General features: G+C 44.5%; 1 protein-coding gene across 3 annotated transcripts in view; it reads left to right on the forward strand.

Moving 5' to 3' along the window:
* Positions 1-25,865, forward strand: part of WDR26 (WD repeat domain 26) — a 569,671-nt gene that overhangs the window by 167,674 nt on the left and 376,132 nt on the right. For all 3 annotated transcript variants that reach the window (XM_069233823.1, XM_069233822.1, XM_069233824.1), the window contains exon 6: positions 4,634-4,790. In XM_069233823.1, coding sequence (XP_069089924.1) covers positions 4,634-4,790 — 157 coding nt within the window. The remainder of the gene's footprint in view (positions 1-4,633; positions 4,791-25,865) is intronic.

The raw sequence follows: 25,865 nt of genomic DNA on the forward strand, positions 1-25,865 counted from the left end.
TAACACTCCGAGCCCAACACCAGATGGCGGGATGTGCACAGCATGTGAATCTGCAGCGACTAATGCCACGAACAGATGTACACTGGGTAAGTGACATTTTCCCATATATATATCCCAGTGTACATCTGTTCGTGGCATTAGTCGCTGCAGATTCACATGCTGTGCACATCCCGCCATCTGGTGTTGGGCTCGGAGTGTTACAAGTTGTTTTTCTTCGAAGAAGTCTTTTCTTATATATATATATAAAATAATAATGTATGTATATTTATGTATCGACATACCCCAGATCTTTTTGTAGCTCCACAAAAAAAAACATGGCGTTAATAGACAGTTTCTTCTGCTTGAGCACAACTGTCCATCCTTCAGTAGTTTGGGGATGGGGCTGGGGGGGTCTCACGTCCCCCTTATCCGGGTAGGTTTCTCTTGGCAATATTGATTGCCGCCTCCTTCCATCAGTTGTTGCCTTGCTTACCAGTTCAGTTTGGGTTCGATGTTATCTGTTGCCTAGTGATCCTCTTCAGTCTTTGTATGGGTTTCTAGTAGTTATTTACGGGGCTAATTCAAGTAGTAGGCATAGATGCCTCTGGTGTTTTTTGCATGGTTTACAGTTACGGCTTTCACTCCTACCCAATCTCCAGAGCCTCTCTGGATTGCAGTACATCTGATTTAAACTACATTAATCTGAGACTGGTGGAAATTGCTACCATGTTCAAGCCCATTTTGGCTTCAATCTACTCTGCTTCTCATAGCTCCCCAGTGTTTCTCCTAACGTGTGTGTGTAGAGGTTGCGTTTTTTTTCTTGTTTTTTTTTTTCTTCATTTATGTATTTATGGATCTGGCATGTTAAGTACTAATGGTCTGTAAACTTAAGAAATTCCTCTCCTGACTAGTTCTGTTGTCTCTTTTTGTTCTAGGGGATTAATTTCAGGAATGGATTTAAGTTTATCTTTGGAGGGCGCAAGTGTGTGACACAGTTGCATATATCTATAAAAATATTATTTATTTAGGGGAAAAGTCTGTTAGTTTCCAAGACATAACCCTGCTTTGATGCAACCAGGACCCATTTGTGCCTGTAAAGTGAGCAAGCCAAATACCATGCCATAATGAAATTTAGCCAGTGAGTATTACCCAACACTTCACTCCTTTCTAAAGCACTGCACCAAAAGTGTTCTAGTAATTGTCGGCATTCGGTGGGGATTAGTGCATCACATATAAGGGCCAGCAGCTTCGGGCTCTCAATAAGGTGGATTTCTAAACTGAAGGCCCATTCGTATCTTTCACCAAACACCCATTCATTACTTTGGATCATTTGTGATGTCCCGTAGTATGGTCGAATGTCTGGTATCCTGAGCAACCCATCATATGATGGCTGCACGCACTTTTTAAGAGGACAGTCTTGGAATGCCCATAAGTATTTGAGCAATGAATGCAAGTCCATGGTGAAGCTTAGTGGAATTGTGCATATGTAGAAGTATATAAGAATTTAGGTACTAAGATTGCCTTGAATATTACCTCACTGCCCATTATTGAGCGAGTGTAAGTGCTCCACTTCTCAAAATCTAATTTTATATGTTAAATTAATGGTGTGATGTTCATGTTCCAGCATCTACGTTTGTGTTTTGTAGTTTGTAAGCCCACGTAGTTAAAGGAGTCCCCAGCTTGGTGCAAACTGGATTGAGTTGCGTTAGTAATGTGCCTTTGTGCAGGACATTAGTCGATTTCTCAAAGTTTACTCAGAGTGCTGGTGTGTAGCTATATAGTTGCAGATTTCACATGTAACTTTTGTACCTTCATTTGTCTATCTACACAGCCTATTAACTGATAACAATGGTTTTGTATCGTGTAGTTCTGGGTACACCTGCTCTGCATACTCCTGACTTCTAGTAATGGACACTGCTGTTGCAAGGTGTTTTTTGTTTGAAGTTTCTTCGAGTCACAAGGTATACTGTGACTGCTCCCTTAGTAGGGAAAGTAATGTGCATGGTTTTCGGACGTGTGCCAACGAGGCTCCCAGACTCTATGCATTTGATGCTGTTGTTTTGGGCTCTGTAGTAAAAACTGCAATCTTCATTTAGAGGAGCATTTCATCAGCACCTGTTCTCAGATTTACGTCAACACCTAATGCAAATCGTAAGACAAGAGCAGCACACTCTAACACCGGGTCACCAACCATTGGTGCTCATGTCCTGTCGGGCCTCCGTTGTTGCCTTTCATTCCATTGACTCAAAAGAATTAGAGCTACATAGAGTAATGGAACATACACCCTTAAAAAAGTGCACTTGTTTCACATGAAATACTCCTAAATCGACTTGCAAAAGGGTGTGTAACCTATGCTTTTCCCCAGATCACAAGGACACCAAATTTGTCTTCTGCTTGGCTTTTTGCTATAAAAAGACCCGTTGGAAGCATAGAGATTGACGTCTGGCACACATCACAACACAGCACCAATCCATAGATGCCGCGCCCCACATCTTTTGGGCTGATCCCTGACACCCCAACCCCCAAAACCAAGGAAGAGGAACAAGAAGACTACAAATCACAAGGATGCCCTGCGCTCCAGCACAGCCCAGATTTAATCTAATCCCATGCTTCTGAGCCTTAAGGTGTTCTCTATATGTACCCCACAGTGCTTTTAACCAGAAGGACTCCCTAGGGTCATTAGTATGTTTGAACCCGGCACCACGAATCTCACAGAAAGCCACATGAAGAGGTATTTATTCCAGCATGTAAACCTGTACCGTCTTAAGGGCCTGCCCAGCCTTTGGGCTTAAGTCGGCACCGAAGCAGGGCATCAAATCCGAAGAGAGGCTGTGCCAAAGGCATGCATCTATCTATCTCGATTGGCCTAGGCATACTGATAAGCTGAAGCAACCATCAAAGCTGTAATACTGTTCTATGTTGACACGCCTTTAAGAACCATAAAAAGTGTTGACTCCCAGTCCCCCCTTTGCCGCCTTCCCCCCCCCCCCCCCCCCAAAGAGACCGTTGGTGCCAAAAACACTCTGAACCAAGACTACCCTCCACTGCTAGCTCCACTGATTCTTAAAGATCATCCTTTAGACTGCAGGAGAAAATTGATGAGAAACAGCAGCAAATCTACATTCATTTACACAAGGGAAACATTTCCTTCAAGGGCCCAAAGACCTCTGAGCAGATACCGAAAAGCAGGAGGTTGACTTCTGAGATGGAGCCCACGATAGATACTCCACCACAGAGGATGCTGGATGCTCTGTCACAACCCAAGTGCTTCAAGCATGCAACAGCCTCAACTAACAAAGTTAATCTTCCTTCCACTATCCAAGTCAGCATTCTTCATGCAATTCCTTAATTTCTAAAGAAGCGCTCAAGACTGCTACAGACATCTTTAAGGAGCCAACCAGTGTCCAGGTGGTTACTCCCAGAGTGGTGAAAACAATATAAGCCTTCTCCCTCAAACCCTATTTTCATCAGGGGAAACATTCCTCCAGACTCCTTGTGGTGCATACTGCCTGTAAACTTGCATCTGTGCATATCACAGAAGATGCTTCTCCCACTGGAAAAGAATAGCAAGAGAATTGATGCTGTATGGAAGAGGGTCAAGGTGGGAACTGGCACGCACTGTTGGATTGTTTACTTGGTGGGCTTGCTCTCACATTACTATAGGGCCCAACAATGGGAGACAGTCTGCTGCAGCACCTCCAGGGTAATTCAGGAAAAGGGGGAGGAGATCTATCAGCGAGTAAAGTCATCTCCAATGTCACCATACAAGGTACTTTGAATGCCATTGATACAGGAGCCAGGGAGGTTAACATCTCTGTGATCCAACAAAGTCATTTGAGGCTCTATAACTTGCTTCAAGCCAGAGGTGCAACAGCATCTTGTTGGCCTTTGATTCAGAGCACCTCTTTGATCCAGAAGTATGGCAAAATGGTGGAAGAGATTTAAAAAGATACTAAAATAGGCAAAAACACCCCTTCCCTCCTCCTTTCCTTCATCCACCAAGGGTCGAAGCCAACAGTATAAAGATGCAGCAGGGATCACTTCCCTAGAATCACCAGAAAGCAGGCAGGGGATACATGCACTAGTTACACAGGGGCAACACCAGCACTGACCAATGAAGAGGTACTCCCACTAAGGGTGCCGCCACCTCAAAACATTGATTTGCTACGCATCCACCAAGTATAGTCCAACACAGATATTGTCTAGCGCTTCTTACCACCTTCCTAAACATTCCACGCTATGCACACTCCTTCAGCTTTTGCCCTTCCAACACCAGGGCAAAATGAGGTTCTCCCTATACTTTAATTCCCAAAGTCTGTCTCAGTCTTTCCCTTGACCGCAAGCCCCTTAACAGATTTCCTCTCAGAACATTTCCATAGGACTATCCTACCATAGCAACACAGCTTCATCAACACTAGATGGCAGGAGTATGTAGAGCATGTAAATATACTGTACTTAAAGCTACAAATGAGTGCTAACTGGGTGAGTAACATATTCCTTCTTAGCATTATTTATGTACTGTTTTTGAGAGCTCTATGGACAAGTATGTTTTGAGGACAAAAGCAGGAAGAACAAGAGACCAGACTAATAATATTGTGCACTTTACAAAAAATTTTCATGTGTTTTATAAATTATTTCACATTTGTTTGGACAGCTTACTTGCCACCCTCTGTGATGCTTCCTCCCAGACGCTTACAAACTCTGTTGCGTCAAGCAGTGGAGCTTCAACGAGACCGATGCCTATACCACAATACAAAGCTGGACAATAATCTAGACTCTGTGTCTCTTCTTATAGACCATGTCTGTAGTCGGTAAGTACAAGCTTTAATAACAACATTTTTTTTGTTTGACTTGTAAATTAGAAGTAAAGCAATATGAATTCTTCATTCTAAGTTCCTACTGTGGCAAAATCCTTCATACAAGCGCTATCCAAATGCAAACACAGTGCAATAGTTGGGCAATACCAGCTGGCTGTCATGAACGGAAGCTATTGAGGCATGTCATTTCCCATCTCACATTCACTGTTTCAGTTTTTCTGTGGTCTCTAAGAACTGGAACCATTACTGCAGTTCCTTGTTATGTTTTTCTACTATTTTTGTTATGCAGTGAATTTTTCATCATGTTGTTCCCCCTCTCAGTGTTTGTTCCTATGTGTTCATTGTACTGTAAGTGTGTTTTCCAGATTGATCTTTGCAACTGATAGCAATAACCACATATACGTTCCTCAAACTAATTAGTCAGGTCCTGGGGAACTGTCACCAGTTTATGCCAATAAATGATTCCTTCTATAGCTCACTGCAGCAGGCAAGACTTGGGAATGACACGCTGGGCCTTGGACTCCCTGTAAAGTGCCATAGCCGATTTGGGAGGTTAAAACCAAGCTTTGGGCCTCCATGGTTAAAAGGAACAACCATAGTTTATGTAGAATTTATTCTCATACATTGAAACTGAAGGTTATTGGTTTGCTACTCTGCCATTCTCTGTCCTTAATCTGAGCCTTTTAGCACTGTGGCAAAAAATCATCTTGCAGGACAGGTTAGTAACTAAAAACTACTGTTCCCTCCTAAGGGATTTCCATGTGTAGTAATTAGCACTAAATAGTCCTGCCCACGTGCGGGGACCCGGAGCAGTTCTTAAGGGAAGATATTTCACCTTTCTTCAGGAAGGCCTGTAAATACACTTAAAGAGACAGAATATGCAGCCTATACATCTAGGCTACAATGCCCAAATTCTTTCATGAAGCCAAAAAAGGACCAATACATATAACAAGCATAATTTAGGATGTCCTGGAAACTGTATAAATCTCCTTCACAACAATTGCTCCTATGACAGCAATGAGGGAGAGCAGGGCAGAGTAAATTCATAGGGTGTCATTATATGGCTAAAATAGAAGCTGTGCGTTTTAAGAACCCAGAGATCACCAGTATCCCATCATGCTCAGCTTGTGGCAGTTGCTTCATTACGTTTTTCTGGCTCCTGTTGCCAGGACCCTGAAGCATTTGAGCTTAGCCTTTGTTTTTTGTTTTTTCTCAAAAACATTTTGTCAGAAAATGGTGATAACACCTTTAGTCCACGTCTTTTAACCTTTCCTGTTTTTATTTTTTTTATTTTTTATTTTATTTTTTACATCAAACAAAGGCATTGTATTTGACAGCATTCCTCAGTTTTCTAAGTGGCCGTGCTGTGGCAGGAAAAAGGCCAAAACAGACCCACATTGAGGTCATCTGCCTACCTTCTCATCTTCCTGACACCTGTGACATCTGCAGAAAGTTTTCCAGGTGCACTCTGCATGATGGAGAGATGATTTGCCTTCAAGGGAGATGTCGACAGCAAACTCAGCCTGCCAGTGGGACTTCAGAGCGAGGAGAAGTTCAGCCTTCTACCAGGGCTCTTCCCTCAGGTTTCAGTGGACGTGGAAGATCTGAGAAGTGTATTTCAGGCCAGAATAGACATCGGCCCCGGTTGAGAGGATCGATGTTGAGGCAAGGTACAGTGTCAACTTGTTAGCTGTTAGGGGCTCTTTCGTCGTCGACACATCAGCTGTCCTCGAAGGATTATATGCCGCCGATCCATTAACGCCATATAATGTCAGTGTCTCATTGTCGAAGTGCCAGTTTGCTGTCAATACGGCGTGGACTGTCATTGTCAAGGGCTATACGTCGACACAAAAGGTAGGGGAGGGAGAGGGAAAAAAAGAAGAATCTATTCTTCATCTGAGTCGTCACCTTCTCTGCTTGTGTTACCATCCTCTCGAATTTCCCATCTTCACTTCCTTCACCTGCTTCGCCTCCTCGGACCCGTCCACCTCTACCACTGGTATTTCATCTGCCATCAGCGCCTTTTCCTCTTCCGCCTCCTCCAGGACCTAAAGGTACTCCAGCTTCCATGCCTCAAACATGCTCCCAATCGTGCCACCGCTCTCTTGGTCATCGCACACTGGGGTGTTCTTCTACGTCATGACATGCCCATCGCCATCATGGTTCTTATTGTAGGTCAAGGTCACACTCCCATCAACGCTATACTGATTATTCCTCTTCTTCCACTAGGGACTATTCACCAATTTTTGACTCTCCACTGTCTTATGTCTTTCCAGTTGATGACGTTACTACCTTTCAAGCAGTGCTATTTGGAGGGGCTGCAAAACTTAATATATGATGTTGGTACCCACACTGTCCACATTGGTAATCTTCAAGATGCTACATTAGTGTACAGCTTCAAGGCCGTTGCTTCCAGTGGTTCTGTGTCTCCTCGAACTGGCCATGGATTTATCCTAACTGCAGCCATGGCTAAGCCTGCCATATGTAGGCTTCAAAATACTGACCTCTTACTCAGGATCCATTATTTTTTCGTGCTGGTTCTTCTCCCGATTCTGTAGTGAGTTTGGCTGCAAGAAAAGTCCATTCCACCCCTCAATCATCCTGTTCACCTCCAGATAATGAGAGTAAAATATTGGACTCAGCAAGCCGCAAAGTCTGCAGTACAGCAGCCACTTCAATGAAGGCAGCCAATGCTTTGGCCCTCTTAGGCAGGTATGACCGAGCACTTTGGGATTCAGTCCAGCATTTCGCTGAGCACCTGCCAAAGAACAAAAGGGAAAACTTCCTGGAGATAGCCATCAAGGGTGCAGTGGCCTCAAACCAAATTATAAGTGCAGCTGCGGATTATTCCCTTCTTGACGCACATGGCTACTGTTACTGCGTGACCTTGTGGAGGCATGCTTGGCTCCGGCTAACATCTCTAAAACCGGAAGCACAACACTGCATCCAGAATTTGCCATTCTCAGGTTCCACACTATTTGTCAGCCATGCTAACAGGATGGCAAGAATGAAAACTGAAATGGACACATTAAAAGCTGTGGGTCTGGAAAAACCCAGGGAGCTGCGTAAATCATTCCAACCCTACCAGCGTCTGTTACTCACAGAGGGGTCAAACCCCCTCATTAACTTTTGAGTAGATCTCAACAATCAGAGATCCTACCAACCACAGCACAAGCAGACAAGAGGACGCTCGGCCCAACAGCCCACCCAAAGTGGTAAACCAATATCAACCACAAAACCATGAGTCCTCCCGTCCCCCTCTTTAGTTATACACTCCATTAGGGGGAAGCATTGGACATTGCTTGGAAGAGTGGCAGCACATCACAACAGACCCCTTTGTTCTGTATATTGTGAAGAACGGGTTCTCTCGGGTTTACCACCCCACCACTGTCCATTCCCTCAAAGCTGTCCACTTCCCATCTTGACTTACTCAGGACGGAAGTCAACATCCTGTTGCAAAAGAAGGTGGTGGAAGCCACTCCCAAAGTCAGCGGTGGACAGTGCATTTACTCCAGGTATTTCCTAGTATCGAAAGACCAACACTAATTCAGACCCATTCTTGATCTCAAAGTTTATCAGCAAGTGGATTCAGAAAGCAGCTAGACGCTGGCTTTACATCAGATGTTTCCCCAACTGCATCAGGGTGATTGGCTTTGCTCCGTCGACCTTCACAATGCATACTTCCACAGTCCCATTGTCTGGAAGCATCAGAAATTTCTCAAGTTCCTTGTGGGGAACAATGTTTGCCATTACACAGTACTATCATTTGGCCTCAATTCAGCCCCCAGAACATTCTCCAAGTGCATGGCTGTGGTGGCAACCCATCTAAGAACACACTGAATCTTCATCTACCCCTATCTAGACGACTGGCTCATAAAGGCATCCACTTTTCATGAAGCCCAACTGCATTTTAATTGGACTTGCCAGCTCAGTCATCGGTTCAGCCTTCACATCCACTTCAAGTCCACATCAACACCTGTCCAGAAGTTGCATTACTTGGGGGCCTCCAAAGACACTATTCACACAAGTGTTCCCTTCGGAGGACCGACGCATATCAATCCTTCAGAAACGTCAGCCTCTCAGGAGGGTGCCTCATCCAGCAGCAAGAGCAGTCTCCTGTTCTCGGCTTGATGGTCTCCTGTATCTTTCTCACTCCCAGTGCTCACCTCCACATGCAACCTTTCCATGAGTGTCTAGAGGACCAGTGGGAACAGTTAACCAGCAGCTGGGAGTACAGGATCACACTCCTTATATGCAATACGATCCCTCAAGTGGTTGTGTTCTCCAAGCAATCTCCTCCAAGGAATGCAGTTGCACCAACAGGTCTCTTCTCAAACTATTGTGATGCATGCATGACTGCTCGGATGAGGAGCCCACATGGATCACCACCAGTTTCAAGGTTCATGGTCTCAGAGCGAGATGACCTACCATATCAGTCTCCTCGAGCGCTGCACAGTTCATCTGGTGCTCAAGGCCTTTTGAGCCATCATTCACCACCAACACCCTGCTTGTTCAGACAAACCGTACTAGCACCATGTACTACCTGAAAGAGCAAGAGAGCACCAGGTCCAGAACCTTGTCTCTAGAGGCTCAGACAGTTTGGAAATGGCTGCTGGCCAGGAACCTGAGGGTAATGGCAGCTCACCTCCCAGACAGAGCTTTCGATGGAAATCATGAGTGGGTCTTGCACGAAAAAGACTTTCAAAGTATCTTCTGCTTGTGGGACACACCTTCTATCGACCTGTTCACCACAGCAGAAAACAGAAAATGCTGCAACTTCACCTCCGGGTATAACCATTCAGAGATGCTGGGGAATAACCTACCGATTAGCTGGTCCGGCACATTTCTTTACGCCTTTCCACTGACTCCCCTGATCCCAGCATTCCTGTTCAAGCTGTTCCATGCCAAAGCTAAGATGATCCTAATTGCTCTAGAGTGGCCACTGCAGTGGGGGTTCCCGGACCTCCTTCCTGTTACAGCATCTACATCTCAAGCTGCCATGAAGGCCAGACCTAAAGATATTCGGATGACAGATGGTAATCCCCAATCTCTCCTCTTTGAATTTGGCAGCATGGCTCCTAAGCTAGTGCAGTTTGGACACTTGAACTTGCCAAAAGACTGCATGGAGATCCTCAGGTAGGCTAAGCGACCTTCCACTTGCTCCGCTTATGCTTTCAAATGAAAGGGGTTTTGCATCTGGTGTTCCTCTAAGAACGTAGACCTGACTACTTGCCAAGAGGATGTGACTCTACCATACCTTCTACACTTGGCTAAATCTGGCTTGCAATTCTTTTCCATAAAGGTTCATCTGGCAGCTCTTACTGCCTACAGGAAATGTCATCACAAGCCTTTTTTTTCCAAATCCATGTCAAAGGATTTCTTAGAGGGGTTGAAGATTTTCCACTCCTATTAGGCATCCCTCACCTCCCTGAGAACTCCGTATACTGCTTTCTCCCCTATGCAGGATCCCTTTGAACCCATGCATAAAGCTTCCCTACAACATCTTATGTGGAAGGCAGCTTTCCTGGTAGTGATAACATCAGCTTGCTGGGTTAGCGATACACTGTCTTTCATTCTTGCAAAGTGGTTATGAGAACTCACCCAAAATTCCTTCCATAGGTAGTGTCAGACTTCCATGTAAACCAGACTATTTCATTGCCTACATTATTTCAGAAACCCTCTACTCCAGAGGAAAGATCTCTCCATTCACTGGATGTTAAGAGGGTTCTGAAATTTTATCTCCACAAGAGATCCATTGAACGGACCAATTATTTAACTCTAGTCCGGTCCACACTTGTTTAGCCACCTCTAAACAATCCCATGTCCAGATGAATAGTTTCATGTATATGGTTGTGCTACCAAAAAGCTCATAAACCACTAGCAGCTAAACCGAAGGCACACTCTATTAGGGGGAGGTGGGGGGAAGGGGGAGAAGCTACGTCTGCTTTACTGCGCAATATCCTGATTCCAAAAATTTGCAAACCAATTACCAGGAAATCAGTACATATTTTCATCAAACACTACTTCCTGGACTTTGATGGTAGAGCAGATGCTCAAGTAGGGCAGGCTTCCCTCAGAAATCTGTTTGCTTAAACTGTCTAAGTAACCCTCTTTCTTCTCCACTGTGATTTGTGGGATTGGGCTTGCTACTCTATTTAGTTCTTATGACTATACATGGAAATCCCCTACGAGAGAAGGAATAGTTTCTTACCTGTAAACCCTGTTTTCTCAGAGGAGAAATTCCAACCCTCCCTCCTCCCCGGTGGAATGGACAGAGGTATCCTTGCAATTTATATATGCCCCATATCGCCTTCAAAAAGAACTGAATCAACTGCCCCCAGATGAGCACAATGGAATTATTGGTGGCCTCTGGTTTCTTAAAGGCACAGTTTCTATTTTAACTATATAATGACTTGTAGCCTATGAGTCTATCTGCTCTGCCCTCCCTCGTTTTGGTCATAAAGAACGGTTTGTGAAGGAGATTTATACTGTTTCCAAAACATCCTAAATTATGCTCACTGTATGTATGTACCCTTTTTTGACTTCATGATGAAGAATTTTGCCATTGTATATATAGGCTGCATTATCTGTCTCCAACTGTCTTTACCGGCCTTCCTTATTAAAGGCGAAAAATCTCCACTTAAGATGTATTAAAGAACTGCTCAACACTCGTCCCCCCCCTGCTTCTCCCCCCCCCCCTGTGCACGCTCACACTCAGGCAGGACTATTCAGTGCTTATGACTTATCATGGAAATTCACCCTTGAGAACAGGAGTTACATGTAAGAAACTTTTCTTTCTTAGATAGAAAGTGTATGGGTATCGGATCCTGTGCCAGGGCTTTTTTTGTTTTTTTTTTCTTTTTTTTTTGGCAATCTTATTTCGGAAACTTCAAAATAACCTGTAACCCTAGCACTTTAGATAACCAATACTTTGTGACCCGTGTGTGTCACATCCTTTGCATGTAACACACTCCTGTCTCTTGCTTCATTTGGATCTTTATTCCCACATTTAAGAGATTGCTAGTTAAGTCCCTCTGCTACATTTTTAATCCTCAATGAAATAGTTTAGACTCCTTAAGAAGTGGATACGCTAGAGAATGTATTATACATGGCTTAATAGGAGACACTTGCAGGAGCGTAACTTTGATAATGGAAATTGTTAGAGATCAGGAGAACACACGTTTCTCCAAGTGTAGTGTCACAGGTTTAGACCTGATGTTTTGGCTACATAAAGTGATGATCACTATTTATTCCCTAGTACCATTGAGAGAATTCCTTGGCTCAGTTCAAATTGACTCGGCTACCTTGTGGCAAGAAGCAGCTTTGAATTGGCTGCCAAATATTTACCAGCTCAGTTGCTTGGTTCTTGATCAAGCAAAGTTCTTTCTGTCTTTTCAACATGCACCTTTGAAACTAACTGCGCAGGTATCAATGCAAAACGTCTTCAAAAGAATAATTGATTAGAGAGATTAGGAAGACTGCTCTTTAATAGCTGTTGGCGTTCTTGTTTGACTTCAGAAGACATTTGGTAAGTTAATTGCAGAAGCTATTCCATTTGGCTGTAACATTCTCCATGTCGATCATGTTCTAATGCAAGTAGATCCTTTGTTTTGGGGGATTTTATTCAGGCATCATTATTGCTGACACAAACTAATTTTAAAACCGCCTGGTTTATCAGTGTAGATCATTCTCCAAGGTATGATGTAGTCTTTCCTTCACTGCCATTGTTAATGCTGTTTTCTAGTTTTTTGATAATAGCCAGAGACTTCTTATTTTACATTATGGATCTTTAGAACATAATTAGGCAGATTCTCCAGCGTTTAATGTTTTGTATAGTTACATGCTTGAATCGTTCCACATCATCGGTAGAGTCCCATTAGTTCTAAACACAGTGAAAGTAATAATACTCCTAAAGTTAAATATAATGTAGAATTATAAAATTTTCATAGAGACTTTGTGCAAATTCCCACACTCGCCTCTCATTCCGTCTGGACGTTTCACCTGTGAGTGCAATGCCACCAAGCATCGGCTGCAACAATTCCTGCTATATGAACTCCGCCTTTTCAGTAGACTGACTGAGTTGTACTCTCGCTTCTAGGTGAGACTGATGGTTTAGGGATGAGCGCACTTTTGTTTGTAGGCGACTAAGCCACTCCTACAACAAGTCGCAACTGTCAGCCCAACCCTCCCGGCTCACAAGCAGTACCTCACCAAAAACCCAATCAGTAAAAGTGATTTCTGTCACCATTACGCAGGGACTTTAGATTGCAACATCTCAGGGGAGTAGTGTTGGACCTGAAGTCACTGTTTTCTCTCGTTAGCAATAATTCTGTCACACACAGGCAATGAATGAGATGCAGGAGAGATTTCAATAAATTTATTGAAAAGACTGCAATCTATTGTAAATGCATGAGCTGCAATGATTAGGATAACAAACAAAAGAAGCATAATTGTGAAGATGAGTTGTGCATACAAAACGCCCCTCCCCCCATCTTGTAATAAACATGAAACCTAATGAGAGCTAGGTGTGATAAACCTTATCTGCCAGTACCATGTCCATGAGAACCCTTGTTACCTTAGAATGAGGTCTCTGGGTCAGACTCTGTGGTGAGACAATGACTGATTTCTACAGCAAGGTGGCGAGCAGTGTAGATGGCAGCTGTAGGAATCACTCTGATAAGTGAGACTGTCTGAGATGTATTTATACAGATCATGTAGGACCCCTGACGCACATATGTTCCCAAACAATTGATAAGGAGGTAACTAATGGCGGCAATTATATAACCAGTCCCCAACAAGTGTACATTATGTTCCCGTCACATGTGAGAAAGGGACATGATGTGAATGCCTACGTAGATCACTTGATTATGATGCTGATAGTGATGCCTTCAGAGTGGCACTGATAATGTAAATCAAAACATTTTTATAACTATAAACAATGGCAGCCATCTTAAAAGAAATAATAAAATAAATGGACTAAAACGGAGCACTCTAAGTAGGTGAAAAGTCACTAGATGATGGGGGCACAGGCCTGCAAGCCAAAGGGCTCGGCTAAACTCCTGCTTCCCAACAAAAACTGATATAGATTCACCACACCCTCCCCATTGCCATAACAAGGATGCTAACATGCCATTGAGGGTGCATGAGTCCAAGTTGAAATGCTTTGGGCTAAAAAATCGCACTAAAATCTAATTCAAACTTTGCTAAGAACATTCAAAGACAGAAGATGTCGACCATGACCGGCACAGGAGGCCAAATGTGAATGTAATTAATTAATTAAGGCGATTTGGCATAATTTTGAAACTTTTAGTAAGGCCAATGGTCAAATTATTGAACAGTAGTCGTGATCTTGGAGAATTTCTCCGAAGTCATCGAATGGGAGCGCATCCAGGAATGACTCCACTTCTTCAGATGTCAGATCAATCACAGACCGATCCAAAGAGCAGAAGTGTGCAGAAGCCTCAAACGCAGAATCACCCACATAGGCAGCATCATCCATAGTGCCTGGTTGAGCCCAATAGTTCACAAGGGGTGGCTCATTGGTGGCCTCGCAAATCAGCCTCCGCCTCATGGGGCACCACTGTGAATGAACCTTCATTGGGAACATCAGCAGTTCCTTGTCCACAGGAGGCACTGGTGGAATAACAAAACACACCGATGGGAGACACTTGAAGACGCAACAGGTGCAATGAAAGACTGGTTGCATGCACCACAGGAATGGTCGAAAGGACAGCAACCAGTCATGCTCCAATTCCTCCAGCAACAGAGCACCAAAGAACTGTACCATGTGTCCATGGCATAGTTGTTGGTGGTGGCGGTAGTAGCTCCATCACTCCGCTTGACTGAGAAGGCCCAACCACAGTGTATTAGGAACAACAGCAGCAGCAGAATCCCACCAATCCGTGCCAAAGTCACAGGAAAGTCGCCAAACACACTTGAGAAGTGGGCATGGATAGCTGATGGATTGACTTCGAAGACATCCTGAAAGATGGAAACTAATCCAGACACAGCAGTCTTAAAGAAATGTACAATCCCAGTTGTGCTCGAGGCATTGAATATACTGAAGCCCAGCTCTCCAAAGTGCTTGGGGAAGTTGGTATTTAATAGGGATTGTATCTCAGCAGATTATCTTGCTATCTGTAGAGCATACGTATTTCTGGCCGATGTCAACGCCACTTGTTTTTGGAACAGTGGCGCCTTTAGCCTGCTCAGCGTGTCATAACTTACGTTAGTAGTATCAATATGCGGTCACATTTCTGCTACTTTTATCTCTTGTCTGGGCGGAATAGAACCTGTCCCCACAACAAGTTACAATTTGATAGACTGAAAATGCGTAGGCAATTCCTGGTCCCATTCCGCATCAGCTCTGACCACATAATTTCCATTTGAAAGTATACGAAATGCTGGACAAATCAAAGGGACAGGAGTACCCTTCAGAAAGCATACTGTTGATGGACTTTCCCCTACAGTAAAAGGCAGCTTTTCTAACTTTTCTGTGTTAAACATGGTGTAACTTGCTTCCTTGTTAGCCAGTATCTGTTGCTTCCTGGACATATTAAACGCAGTAAACAAGTCACTACTGTTAGTGCACTTCCATGGGATGCGGCCATTTATCAGAATCTGTAACATCCAACCCAACTGCATGATGGAACGGAGTTGACTTTGTCCATGATATAAGAGGGACATGTCATTTTGAATGATATCTGTTGCAGAAGACACAATATTATTAAGTGTGTTTATATTTTATTGGACATTGTATGCATGCCATTATCAACAACAGCTAAAACCTTTTCCATATTTTCCTTATCTATCTGCCTTAAACGTGCAGCTGCTTCCATTTAAGAAAGCTTCCCTATTTCACTGTATGTGGCATACAGTAATCATTTAGAGGTTGTTTTTCTGGGACCTTCAAAGAAATCCTGCAAGTCTATTTCTCCTGATAGGAGACTAATGTGTTCCTTTACTGCTGCTAAGGTGTTAGTGGTAGCCATTGTTGGCACAGTTTACCCACACTGTATGTGGTAACTATCCCAGAGTGTTGACCCGAGACATAGCGAGGGTCCAGCTGGCTAATCTTGAAACCCCCTGAGGAATTTACAAAACATGCCTGACCCCCATTTGTGTCTGTTGGCCACAATAACCACCCGCCGAGACTTGAAAGTGTGGAATTATAAGCACCATCCTGAACCCAAGCATTCATTTCTTTCTCAGTGATATTTAGGAATTTTTGCCAATTGGTGAATTTGGCTATTGTGGTGGTACTGGGCGCATTCATTTCTTTTATTTTTGCTAACCCTAGGCAGGATGCTTGTTGAACTGTTTAAGAATATCATTTGCACTGGAATAAGACATGCTCTAAATAAAGCTTCCCTCCCTGAATTTCCCAATCTCGTTTTCCCTATACACTTTTCAAATCAATAGTGCTCTTCCAGTATTCATAACCTTCAACAGCAAGTTGGGAAACAAAGGAATCTGAATATATTCATTTGGTGTCAGCAAAGTTTCCTCATTCTAGAAGGTGGTCATTTGAAATATGACTGCATTTGTAGTGTCATGTCCAGAAAAGTATGGAAATGTGTCTACATATGTTTTGGGGCACCCCCACAGGTGGAGTTGAACAGTGTTCCCACTGTGTGTAATTAAATACTGATCCATATCTAGTTGCTCGGTGCAGATAGTAATGTCTCCAGTAATTCTAGCAGAACATATAACCATAATTCGCTGTTCATATATCCATCATCCCTTTCAAATACAGTGTAATCCTGCAGGTCAGTAAGCATAGAATCCACTGTTTTTAATACCCCAGTCATCAGAAACAACACCAAGTGTAATTACATCAGTCATTGAAATTTTGAATACATATGGAATTTGGATAACCTCAGAAGCCCCGTAAATATCAAAAGGAGCTTTATCCCAAACAGTCCCATCTGGAATTGGTACTACTGAGTTGTTCAAAAGGAACAAGTCTCTTCGAAATTTATTTGAGGAGAGAATTGGTGTTAGAACTTCATCCACTGGCTCGACAGAAGAGCATTCAGGAAGATAATGACCATTTATCGAGAGATAGGAAACATTCACAAAACCAATCCATAACAGAAAGGCAAGCAATCTCAGTAGCATCCACAGATAATTCCATGGATAAACCAAATCGCTATTTTTAAGCCATATGTACAGCTTACGTGTCTTTGAAACAATTTCAGTTTCAGGTGCAGATGAAGTTGAAGAAAAGTCATTCAGGCTGAAGTCACCAGAATCAGTCTCTGCAAACACAGGAGCTGGTGCATTACTGGTGGAGGGATCCATTTCACGTGGAGGTTCATAGTAGACAGTGTTATCAGTTTGCGTTGCCTTGGAGTAGAAGACAGCTACATCTTGGTCAATTCTTGTTGGTGAAATGGAAACGGGAATCTGTAGAAGCTTGTTATCGGCCCTCCCCATGCTTGAGGCATTTGTAGCATCGTTGTACATGCTGGTATATTTCTTCTTTGAAGAGGTATGTCCTGTTGGGTAGCGAGAGGGGGCTGGGGACTACCTAAGGGACCTCTGTGTCTACTGTCAGGATTTTCCACATAATGCAATTTGGTGTTGTTGATTGAGACAAATCTCTTCCCTTTGGAACCTGGCAGTGGTGGTAGAATGACAGTTCTTGTGCCTTGTATTCCCAGGACTGGAACCAGTGCTCTGTAAGATGGGCTGAATTCTTTCTTCACAGCAATCTTCTCGCGAACCAGATTTCCCCCCCCCCCCCCCCAACTTTAGGAATCCAGCCTGTAGAAGTTGTTGGCAAATCCCTTATTCCTAATGTGGCAGCACTGCTTGATTAATTATCATGTAAATGCTGAAGCTTCTGTAACCCAGTGAGACATTCATTTATGTCAAAAGGTGTATCTGCTGCCATCAAACCAGGGCCATCTAGTTCTGGGATGTACATACGATCTCAAAGAAGACCTGATGAGTAGTCCATCCTCCCAAGGATCCCCTTGGCAGATTATTCAGTGCACTCTGGACCTCATAAAGGCGATGAGGCAAAATGCGGCCTGAGCCTAGTACTCTAGCTGTTAAGGACTGCTTTATGTCATGATTCCTCCTCTCCACAACAGAATTACCCTCAGGATAAGGAGAAGAGTATGGAGCTCAACACCCATCGTCCTCATTGTGTCCCTGAATGCCCTAGAGGCAAAAGCAGATCCCTGGTCTGAGTGGAATGCTGCATCCGCATATGTTCCGATAAAGACCAGCAAGTCTTTTTTTAAATTTTTTATAACAGTTCAAGTGTCCGCTGACCGCAGTGGCCACACCCACAGAAATCTAGAACAAGAATCAATAGTGATTTAAGATGTATTTGTATGCACCATCCGGTTGTAAGGGACCACAGTGATTCAGGTACACACATTGTTGTTGCCTATTGCACACTAAGAGGGAATCTGTGGTGGGCGTTTTATGTTTGAGCCCTTTATTTGATGGCAAATGTCACAGCAAAGGATCTGTTGCTTGGCCTGTTTGGATAGACCTGGCCACCAGAAGCCTTTCGTAAGAGTGATATTGTGGCCCGACACCAGCGTGAGCAGATGCAACACCCCCATGCGCCGTTTTGATAAGATCTAAGCTCTGGTCTTGGTTTGGGATCACTCAATCTCCAACCCCAGGAATTATTGCAAAGGCAAGATTTTGTGCACTGATATGGTAGGAATATTTAGTCGGGTATGCTTTTGGTAGAGGCTTGCCTTCAGCCAAAGCTTTCATGACAGCGTGAATCTCATTATCCAATCTTGTGCTAGAACGAGTCACTGCAGCAACAGAAGCTGTAGCTACTGCTGATTTGACTGCTCCATCAGCCAAAGTGTTTCCAATAATGTGTATTCCTGTACGTTGGTTGCCCAATGTTTCTACTACATGAGCATCTGGTAGCTTATCCTTAAGATCAGCCAGTGTTCCCCTTTGAGTCTCTGAACCCGTTCCTCTGCCAGTGATTAAGATAATCAGTGTAGGACTGGCCACAATAATACGAATCGCATACAATCAATGTGAGCTGTTCTGGGTCCGTGTGTTCCAGTGCCAAGATACAAGCTTTAAGGTTAGCCAACTGTGCTGTGCAATCCCCTAGGGTCTGCGTGTAGGTATTCCGATGGTGAAATACACCATCCTTCATCACTCCTTTCATGACTGCGCAAGCGGCTGAGTATTGGTGTTTTGTACCTACAGCTGGTTGTGCTGAACCACCAGTGTAAATGACAGTTTAAGTGGCAAGATGTTAAGATGTACAGGGTACTCATGTTCATATTGGAGAAATTCTTGTGTTTGAAGTTTTGGGTCAAAGATGTAATCAACTTCAGTGGCAGTCAGGGAGGGTGCCCATTGAATCCAACATGGATGTAATGTTTTAGTGTTAGGAATGTTTACTTTGGTGACAGCCTCTAAGGCCGGCACTGGGGTAACGTCAATAATGCGTTTCCCTTGGGCAAGAGGCCTCTCCTTGATGAGAGCCAACTGTACAGCAGTCAGATTTTTTTTCTGTGGGTGCAAAGTGTTGTTCTGCGTTGGAATATAAATGTGATTTATTGCTATGGGTACTATGTCACCTTCATTAAAGATGACATAGGTGAGCCTAATGTCACCAGCATTTGTTTTGATGGTGTGTGGGTGGGGTGGGGGGGGGGGGGTTTGTAAATCCCTATAAGGATGTGTGTGTGTGTGTGTTCAACTGTCCAGTGTCTGCTTTAGAAATCTGGGCGAATTAAATCAGAGTGGCTTGATGCGTTGTGCATAGTCTAGGATATAGGTTATGCCAAAGTTAAAGAAACCAAGTAAAGACTGCAGTTTCTTAATAGTGTTTGGTGGTTGAAGGTGAGCACATTTTTCTAAAAAGTGTGGGGCCACAGACTCTTGCCCTCATTAGACAGCTCATATCCCAGGAACAATACACTGAAAGAGGGTATTTTAGTTTTCCTAAAATTGAATTTGTAGCCAAGGGCTGTGAATGCTAAAAGGATCCGATCGACCTGGCAAGATGAATGTTGAGGTCGTCACCTGTAAGAGAGATGTCATCCACGTAGGATAACGCCCCTGGGTCAGTATCATGCAATATTGATGTTACACGTGCAGACTGCCCTGGACTATTCTTAAAGCCTTGGGGCAAACGACAAACTTTTTTGTGAGCCAAATGAGAATGCACTCATGTCCGAGTTTCAGGCAATACGTTTTTTGGCCGAAAAAAACGTTGGAAATATTAACATCAGTGTGTAAAACAGTGCGTTGGATAAGTGCGGGACTGTGTTTTTTTTGTATTGCGTATGTACGTGCATAGTTTTAAGGGTCTGCAGTCTAAGACTATTCGATATGAATGGTCTGGTTTTGCAAAAGGTAATAACGGGTTATTCATTGCGGAGTCACAAGGATCTATTACTCTCTGGTACGCGAGCTGAGTGAGGATCTCTCTCACTGGAGCTTTAGCCTTGTGTTTAACAGGATATTGGGGCTGAGGTTGGCATGTAGACCTAATCGGTATTACATGGTGGGGGGGTGAGGGAGGGAGGAAGGAGTCCTTATCCCACCCTACATGGTTGCGGTATAGCGCAGGTGCCTGCACCAAAGCCCAGTCAAAAGCGTAGGCTTCTTTCACCGCTTCCACAATGTAGGAAGTTGGCTCTGTATGCACTATTTCAAAGTAAGGAATAGTATGCACAGAGTCCAAGGGTTCCCCTTAGAGGTAAGATAGTGGCAAGAAGAGAATTCTAATGCTCTATTTTGTGGTAGTGTGGTCAAGCAGTAGGCTTATCAGAGGAGTAGTGTTAAGCATTTGTTGTACATACACAGGCAATAAATGAGGAACACACACTCTGAGACAATTCCAGGCCAATAGGTTTTTGTATAGAAAAAATATATTTTCTTAGTTTATTTTAAAAACCACAGGTTCAAGATTTACAAGTAATACTTCAAATGAAAGGTATTTCAGGTAGGTACTTTAGGAACTTTGAATTAGCAAAATAGCATATACAGTGTTCACATAAATGACATATAGCTATTTTAAAACTAGACACTGCAGTTTTCAACAGTTCCTGGGGGAGGTAAGTGTTTGTTAGTTTTTGCAGGTACGTAAACCACCTACGAGGTTCAAGTTTGGGTCCAAGGTAGCCCACCGTTGGGGGTTCAGAGCAACCCCAAAGTTACCACACCAGCAGCTCAGGGCCGGTCAGGTGCAGAGGTCAAAGTGGTGCCCAAAACGCATAGGCTTCAATGGAGAAGGGGGGGGGGGTGCCCTGGTTCCAGTCTGCCAGCAGGTAAGTACCCGCGACTTCGGAGGGAAGACCAGGGGGGTTTTGTAGGGCACCGGGGGGGGGACACAAGTCCACACAGAAAGTACACCCTCAGCGGCACGGGGGCGGTCGGGTGCAGTGTGCAAACAAGTGTCGGGTTTGTAACAGAAAGCAATGGGAGACCAAGGGGTCTCTTCAGCGATGCAGGCAAGGGGGGGGGGGGGTCCTCGGGGTAGCCACCACCTGGGCAAGGGAGAGGGCCACCTGGGGGTCGCTCCTGCACTGGAGGTCGGATCCTTCAGGTCCTGGGGGCTGCGGGTGCAGTGTCTTTACCAGGCGTCGGGTCTTTGAAGCAGGCAGTCGCGGTCAGGGGGAGCCTCGGGATTCCCTCTGCAGGCGTCGCTGTGGGGGCTCAGGGGGGTCAACTCTGGCTACTCACGGTCTCGTTGTCGCCGGGGAGTCCTCCCTGTGGTATTTGTTCTCCACAAGTCGAGCCGGGGGCGTCGGTGCAGAGTGCAAAGTCGCCCGCTTCCGGCGGGAAACGTGTGTTGTTTCAAAGTTGCTTCTTTGTTGTAAAGTTGCAGTCTTTGGTGAACAGAGCCGCTGTCCTCTGGAGTTCGTGGTCTTTCTAGATGCAGGGTAGTCCTGAGGCTTCAGAGGTTGCTGGACCCTGGGAACGCGTCGCTGGAGCAGTGTCTTTAGAAGGGGGGGAGACAGGCCGGTAGAGCTGGGGCCAAAGCAGTTGGTGTCTCCGTCTTCTCTGCAGGTTTTCAGGTCAGCAGTCCTCTTCTTCTTAGGTTGCAGGAATCTGAGTTCCTAGGTTCTGGGGAACCCCTAAATACTGAATTTAGGGGTGTGTTTAGGTCTGGGGGGTTAGTAGCCAATGGCTACTAGCCCTGAGGGTGGCTACACCCTCTTTGTGCCTCCTCCCTGAGGGGAGGGGGGGGCACATCCCTAATCCTATTGGGGGAATCCTCCATCTGCAAGTTGGAGGATTTCTAAAAGTTAGTCACCTCAGCTCAGGACACCTTAGGGGCTGTCCTGACTGGCCAGTGACTCCTCCTTGTTTTTCTCATTATCTCCTCCGGCCTTGCCGCCAAAAGTGGGGCCGTGGCCGGAGGGGGCGGGCAACTCCACTAGCTGGAGTGCCCTGGGGTGCTGTAACAAAGGGGGGGTGAGCCTTTGAGGCTCACCACCAGGTGTTACAGTTCCTGCAGGAGGGGGTGTGAAGCACCTCCACCCAGTACAGGCTTTGTTACTAGCCACAGAGTGACAAAGGCACTCTCCCCATGTGGCCAGCAACATGTCCGGTGTGTGGCAGGCTGCTAAAACTAGTCAGCCTACACGGATAGTCTGTTAAGGTTTCAGGAGGCACCTCTAAGGTGCCCTCTGGGGTGTATGTTACAATAAAATGTACACTGGCATCAGTGTGCATTTATTGTGCTGAGAAGTTTGATACCAAACTTCACAGTTTTCAGTGTAGCCATTATGGTGCTGTGGAGTTCGTGCATGACAGACTCCCAGACCATATACTCTTATGGCTACCCTGCACTTACAATGTCTAAGGTTTTGCTTAGGCACTGTAGGGGCATAGTGCTCATGCACTTATGCCCTCACCTATGGTATAGTGCACCCTGCCTTAGGGCTGTAAGGCCTGCTAGAGGGGTGACTTACCTATACCTATAGGCAGTGTGAGGTTGGCATGGCACCCTGAGGGGAGGGCCATGTCGACTTAGTCTTTTTATTCCCACTAGCACACACAAGCTGGCAAGCAGTGTGTCTGTGCTGAGTGAGGGGTCCCCAGGGTGGCATAAGACATGCTGCAGCCCTTAGAGACCTTCCCTGGCATCAGGGCCCTTGGTACCAGTTACAAGGGACTTACCTGGATGCCAGGGTGTGCCAATTGTGAAAACAAAAAGTACAGGTTAGGGAAAGAACACTGGTGCTGGGGCCTGGTTAGCAGGCCTCAGCACACTTTTAAATCAAAACTTAGCATCAGCAAAGGCAAAAAGTCAGGGGGGTAACCATGCCAAGGAGGCATTTCCTTACACACAACAAGATCAGAGAAAGAAGGCAAAATTACATATTCCCCAATGTGGAAGCTTATGGACATGTTTGGGTGGCCAGCCTCTCTGCCAATAGGATATCACAATTATGTTCTTCCCAAAAACATTAACGCTAATAGCGTGCTCTGCCTCTCTCAATCTGGATATTTAAGTCATAAACCCTATTGGGTTGGAGAACGTGCCTATCCACAGTTTCGACTGCAAGAAAGTTGTTTGTTGCTTTTGCATCCAGAGGATCTTTCGGACTCTGGCGACCTACTGTGACTTCTGCCGTGCTATCCAGCAGGGTCACTCACCACATCTTGTTTCTCAGCAGTTTTCACAAGTTTTCTGGCATGTAATGACGCCTTTTTCTTTTTGAATTGTGGCTTTTGTTGTGGGGACTTGTCGTCTTTCTTGTCTGAAGACCGTTGTAAGTCTTTCTTCTGTTTCATGTAGTCGGGACGTTGCTCTGACCGGCCCACTCTCTCGCTACGTCCATCTGGTGTGTCCTGAAAGGAACGAGAGGGATATGAATCTATATCTGTCAGGAGCCTTCAACATTTGTCTATTTCTGAGATTATATCTCCTTTCAGAGTTCTCCGGGTGCGGAAAGTCTGCTCTCTTCCTTCGTCTGTCTTTATTTTGATTTATTTATTTGTTTAAAACCCTCTTGTGTTTGCTTAGTACTGTCGTTAAGGGTGGTACTCTGAATTTCAGGCTTTTTGGCTTGACTCCCAAACTGTCCTGACCTGTACTAGTATAGGTGTTGGAAATAATTTTTGGTAGTTGACGTTCCTGTTCCGAAATGTCGAATCTCCTGGAGCCGGTGGCATATGGCCAGCACTACCGCTTTCCCTTTAATGTTACTCAGTATTATCAAGGAGACTGTATCAAAGTTAAGCATCAGTTTCAACCCCAAATCTAGGGCTGGAGTGTCCCTGTGCTCATTTTAAATTTGTTTTTAACACTCTCTGCAAGTTGGCAAGCATCTGGGTACCATGCGTGGTAGTTTAAATTGCAGCGAAGACTGTGCCCCGTGCAGTGCAGTCGTCCACTGAGGGAACCATTACGCATGTCAAGCACACTGTGAGAATGGGCCACGTTGGTCCATCATTACTTAAGGGACCTCATCTTGTGGGTTGTATTACATGCGATAGGCCACCATTGAACCAATTTTGATTTTTTGATTTTGATTGAATTTTTTGATGTTCTTGATAGGCATTGTGTATCTCTAGATACTGATATACTCGGTACCGCTGCAGTACTTTTGCTATTTTGTATGTGTGAAATGTATATGTTGTCTCATCTTCCTCATGAAAGGTGACCCAGGAATAGAATGTTTGGTAAGTTTCATGAACTTCCACTATAAATTACATCCTGCCCTCATCTGTTAATCCATGGGCTATTAGATGTTGTGCTAATGCGTGCCTGACATTTTCTGAAATGTCTGTAGCTTTAGCCATGTTGAATAATGGGAACTGAGAAGGAACACCAAATGGGGAGCAGTCCTTTTAAAGAGTTCAAGCTTGAACAACCTGCGGTATAGTTAGGCATTCCCTATTCAGCTCCATCTATTGGTACTTAGGGTACCTTGTGTGTGTGTGACAAAGATGCTCAGGATACCTGTAAATTAGTGCAGAAATACCATTGTTGGTGGCCATGTCATAGTTGGGCTCTCACTACTAGGCGAGACTGCTGGTTTAGGGATGACAGCACTTTTGTCTGTAGACGACTAAGCAACTGTTGGCCCAACCCTCCCGGCGCACAAGCAGTACCTCACCAAAAACCCAAAGAGTAAAAAGTGATTTCTGGTAGCTTTTATGCATGGACTCTAGATTGCGACATCTCAGGGGAGTCGTGATGGAACGGAAGTTACACTTTTCTCTCGTTAGCAATAAGTCTCAGTCACACACAGGCAATGAATGAGATGTAGGAGAGTTTTCCATAGATTTATTGAAAAGACTGCAATCTACGGTAAATGCATGAGCTGCAATGATTAGGATAACAATCAATAAAAGGAGCATAACTGTGAAGATGAGTCATGAATACAAAGACCCCCACCATCTTGTAATAAACATGAAATGCAAAATCCCTACCATAGAGAACCTACTCTCCAACCTAATGAGAGCTAGGAGTGTTAAACCTAATCTACCAGTACCATGTCAATGAGAATGGCCCCCAGCCCTTGTTACCTTGGAATAAAGTCTCTGGGTCACACTCCGCAGTGAGACAAAGGCTGATTTCTGCATCAAGGTGACGTGCAGTGTAGACGGCATCTGGAGGAATCCCTCTTATAACCTTGTCTGTCTGAGATTGTATTTATACAGATCATGTAGAACCCCTGATGCAGGTATGTTCCCAAACAATTGATAAGGAGGCAGACTTGTGGTGGCAATTATATAACCAATCCCCAACAAGTGTACATTATGGTCCTGTCACACGTAAGCGAGAAAGAGACATGATGTGTATTTCTACGTACATTGTTTGATTATGATGCCGATAGTGATGCCTTCAGAGTGACACTGATAACTCAAATCAAAACATTTTTATAACTATAAACAATGGCAGCCATGTTAAAAGAAATAAGAAATAAGAAAATAGACTAAAACAGAGCACTCTAAGTAGGTAAAAAGTTAGTAGGTGACGAGGGCACAGACCTGCAAGCCAAAGGGCTAAGCTAATGTCCTGCGTCCCAATAAAAGCTAATATGGCTTCACCACAAAACTACATTGAATTCAATATGCTGCAGTATACTTCGGAATTAGCAG

This window comes from Pleurodeles waltl, chromosome 5, assembly GCF_031143425.1.
Source record: "Pleurodeles waltl isolate 20211129_DDA chromosome 5, aPleWal1.hap1.20221129, whole genome shotgun sequence".
NCBI lineage: Eukaryota > Metazoa > Chordata > Amphibia > Caudata > Salamandridae > Pleurodeles > Pleurodeles waltl.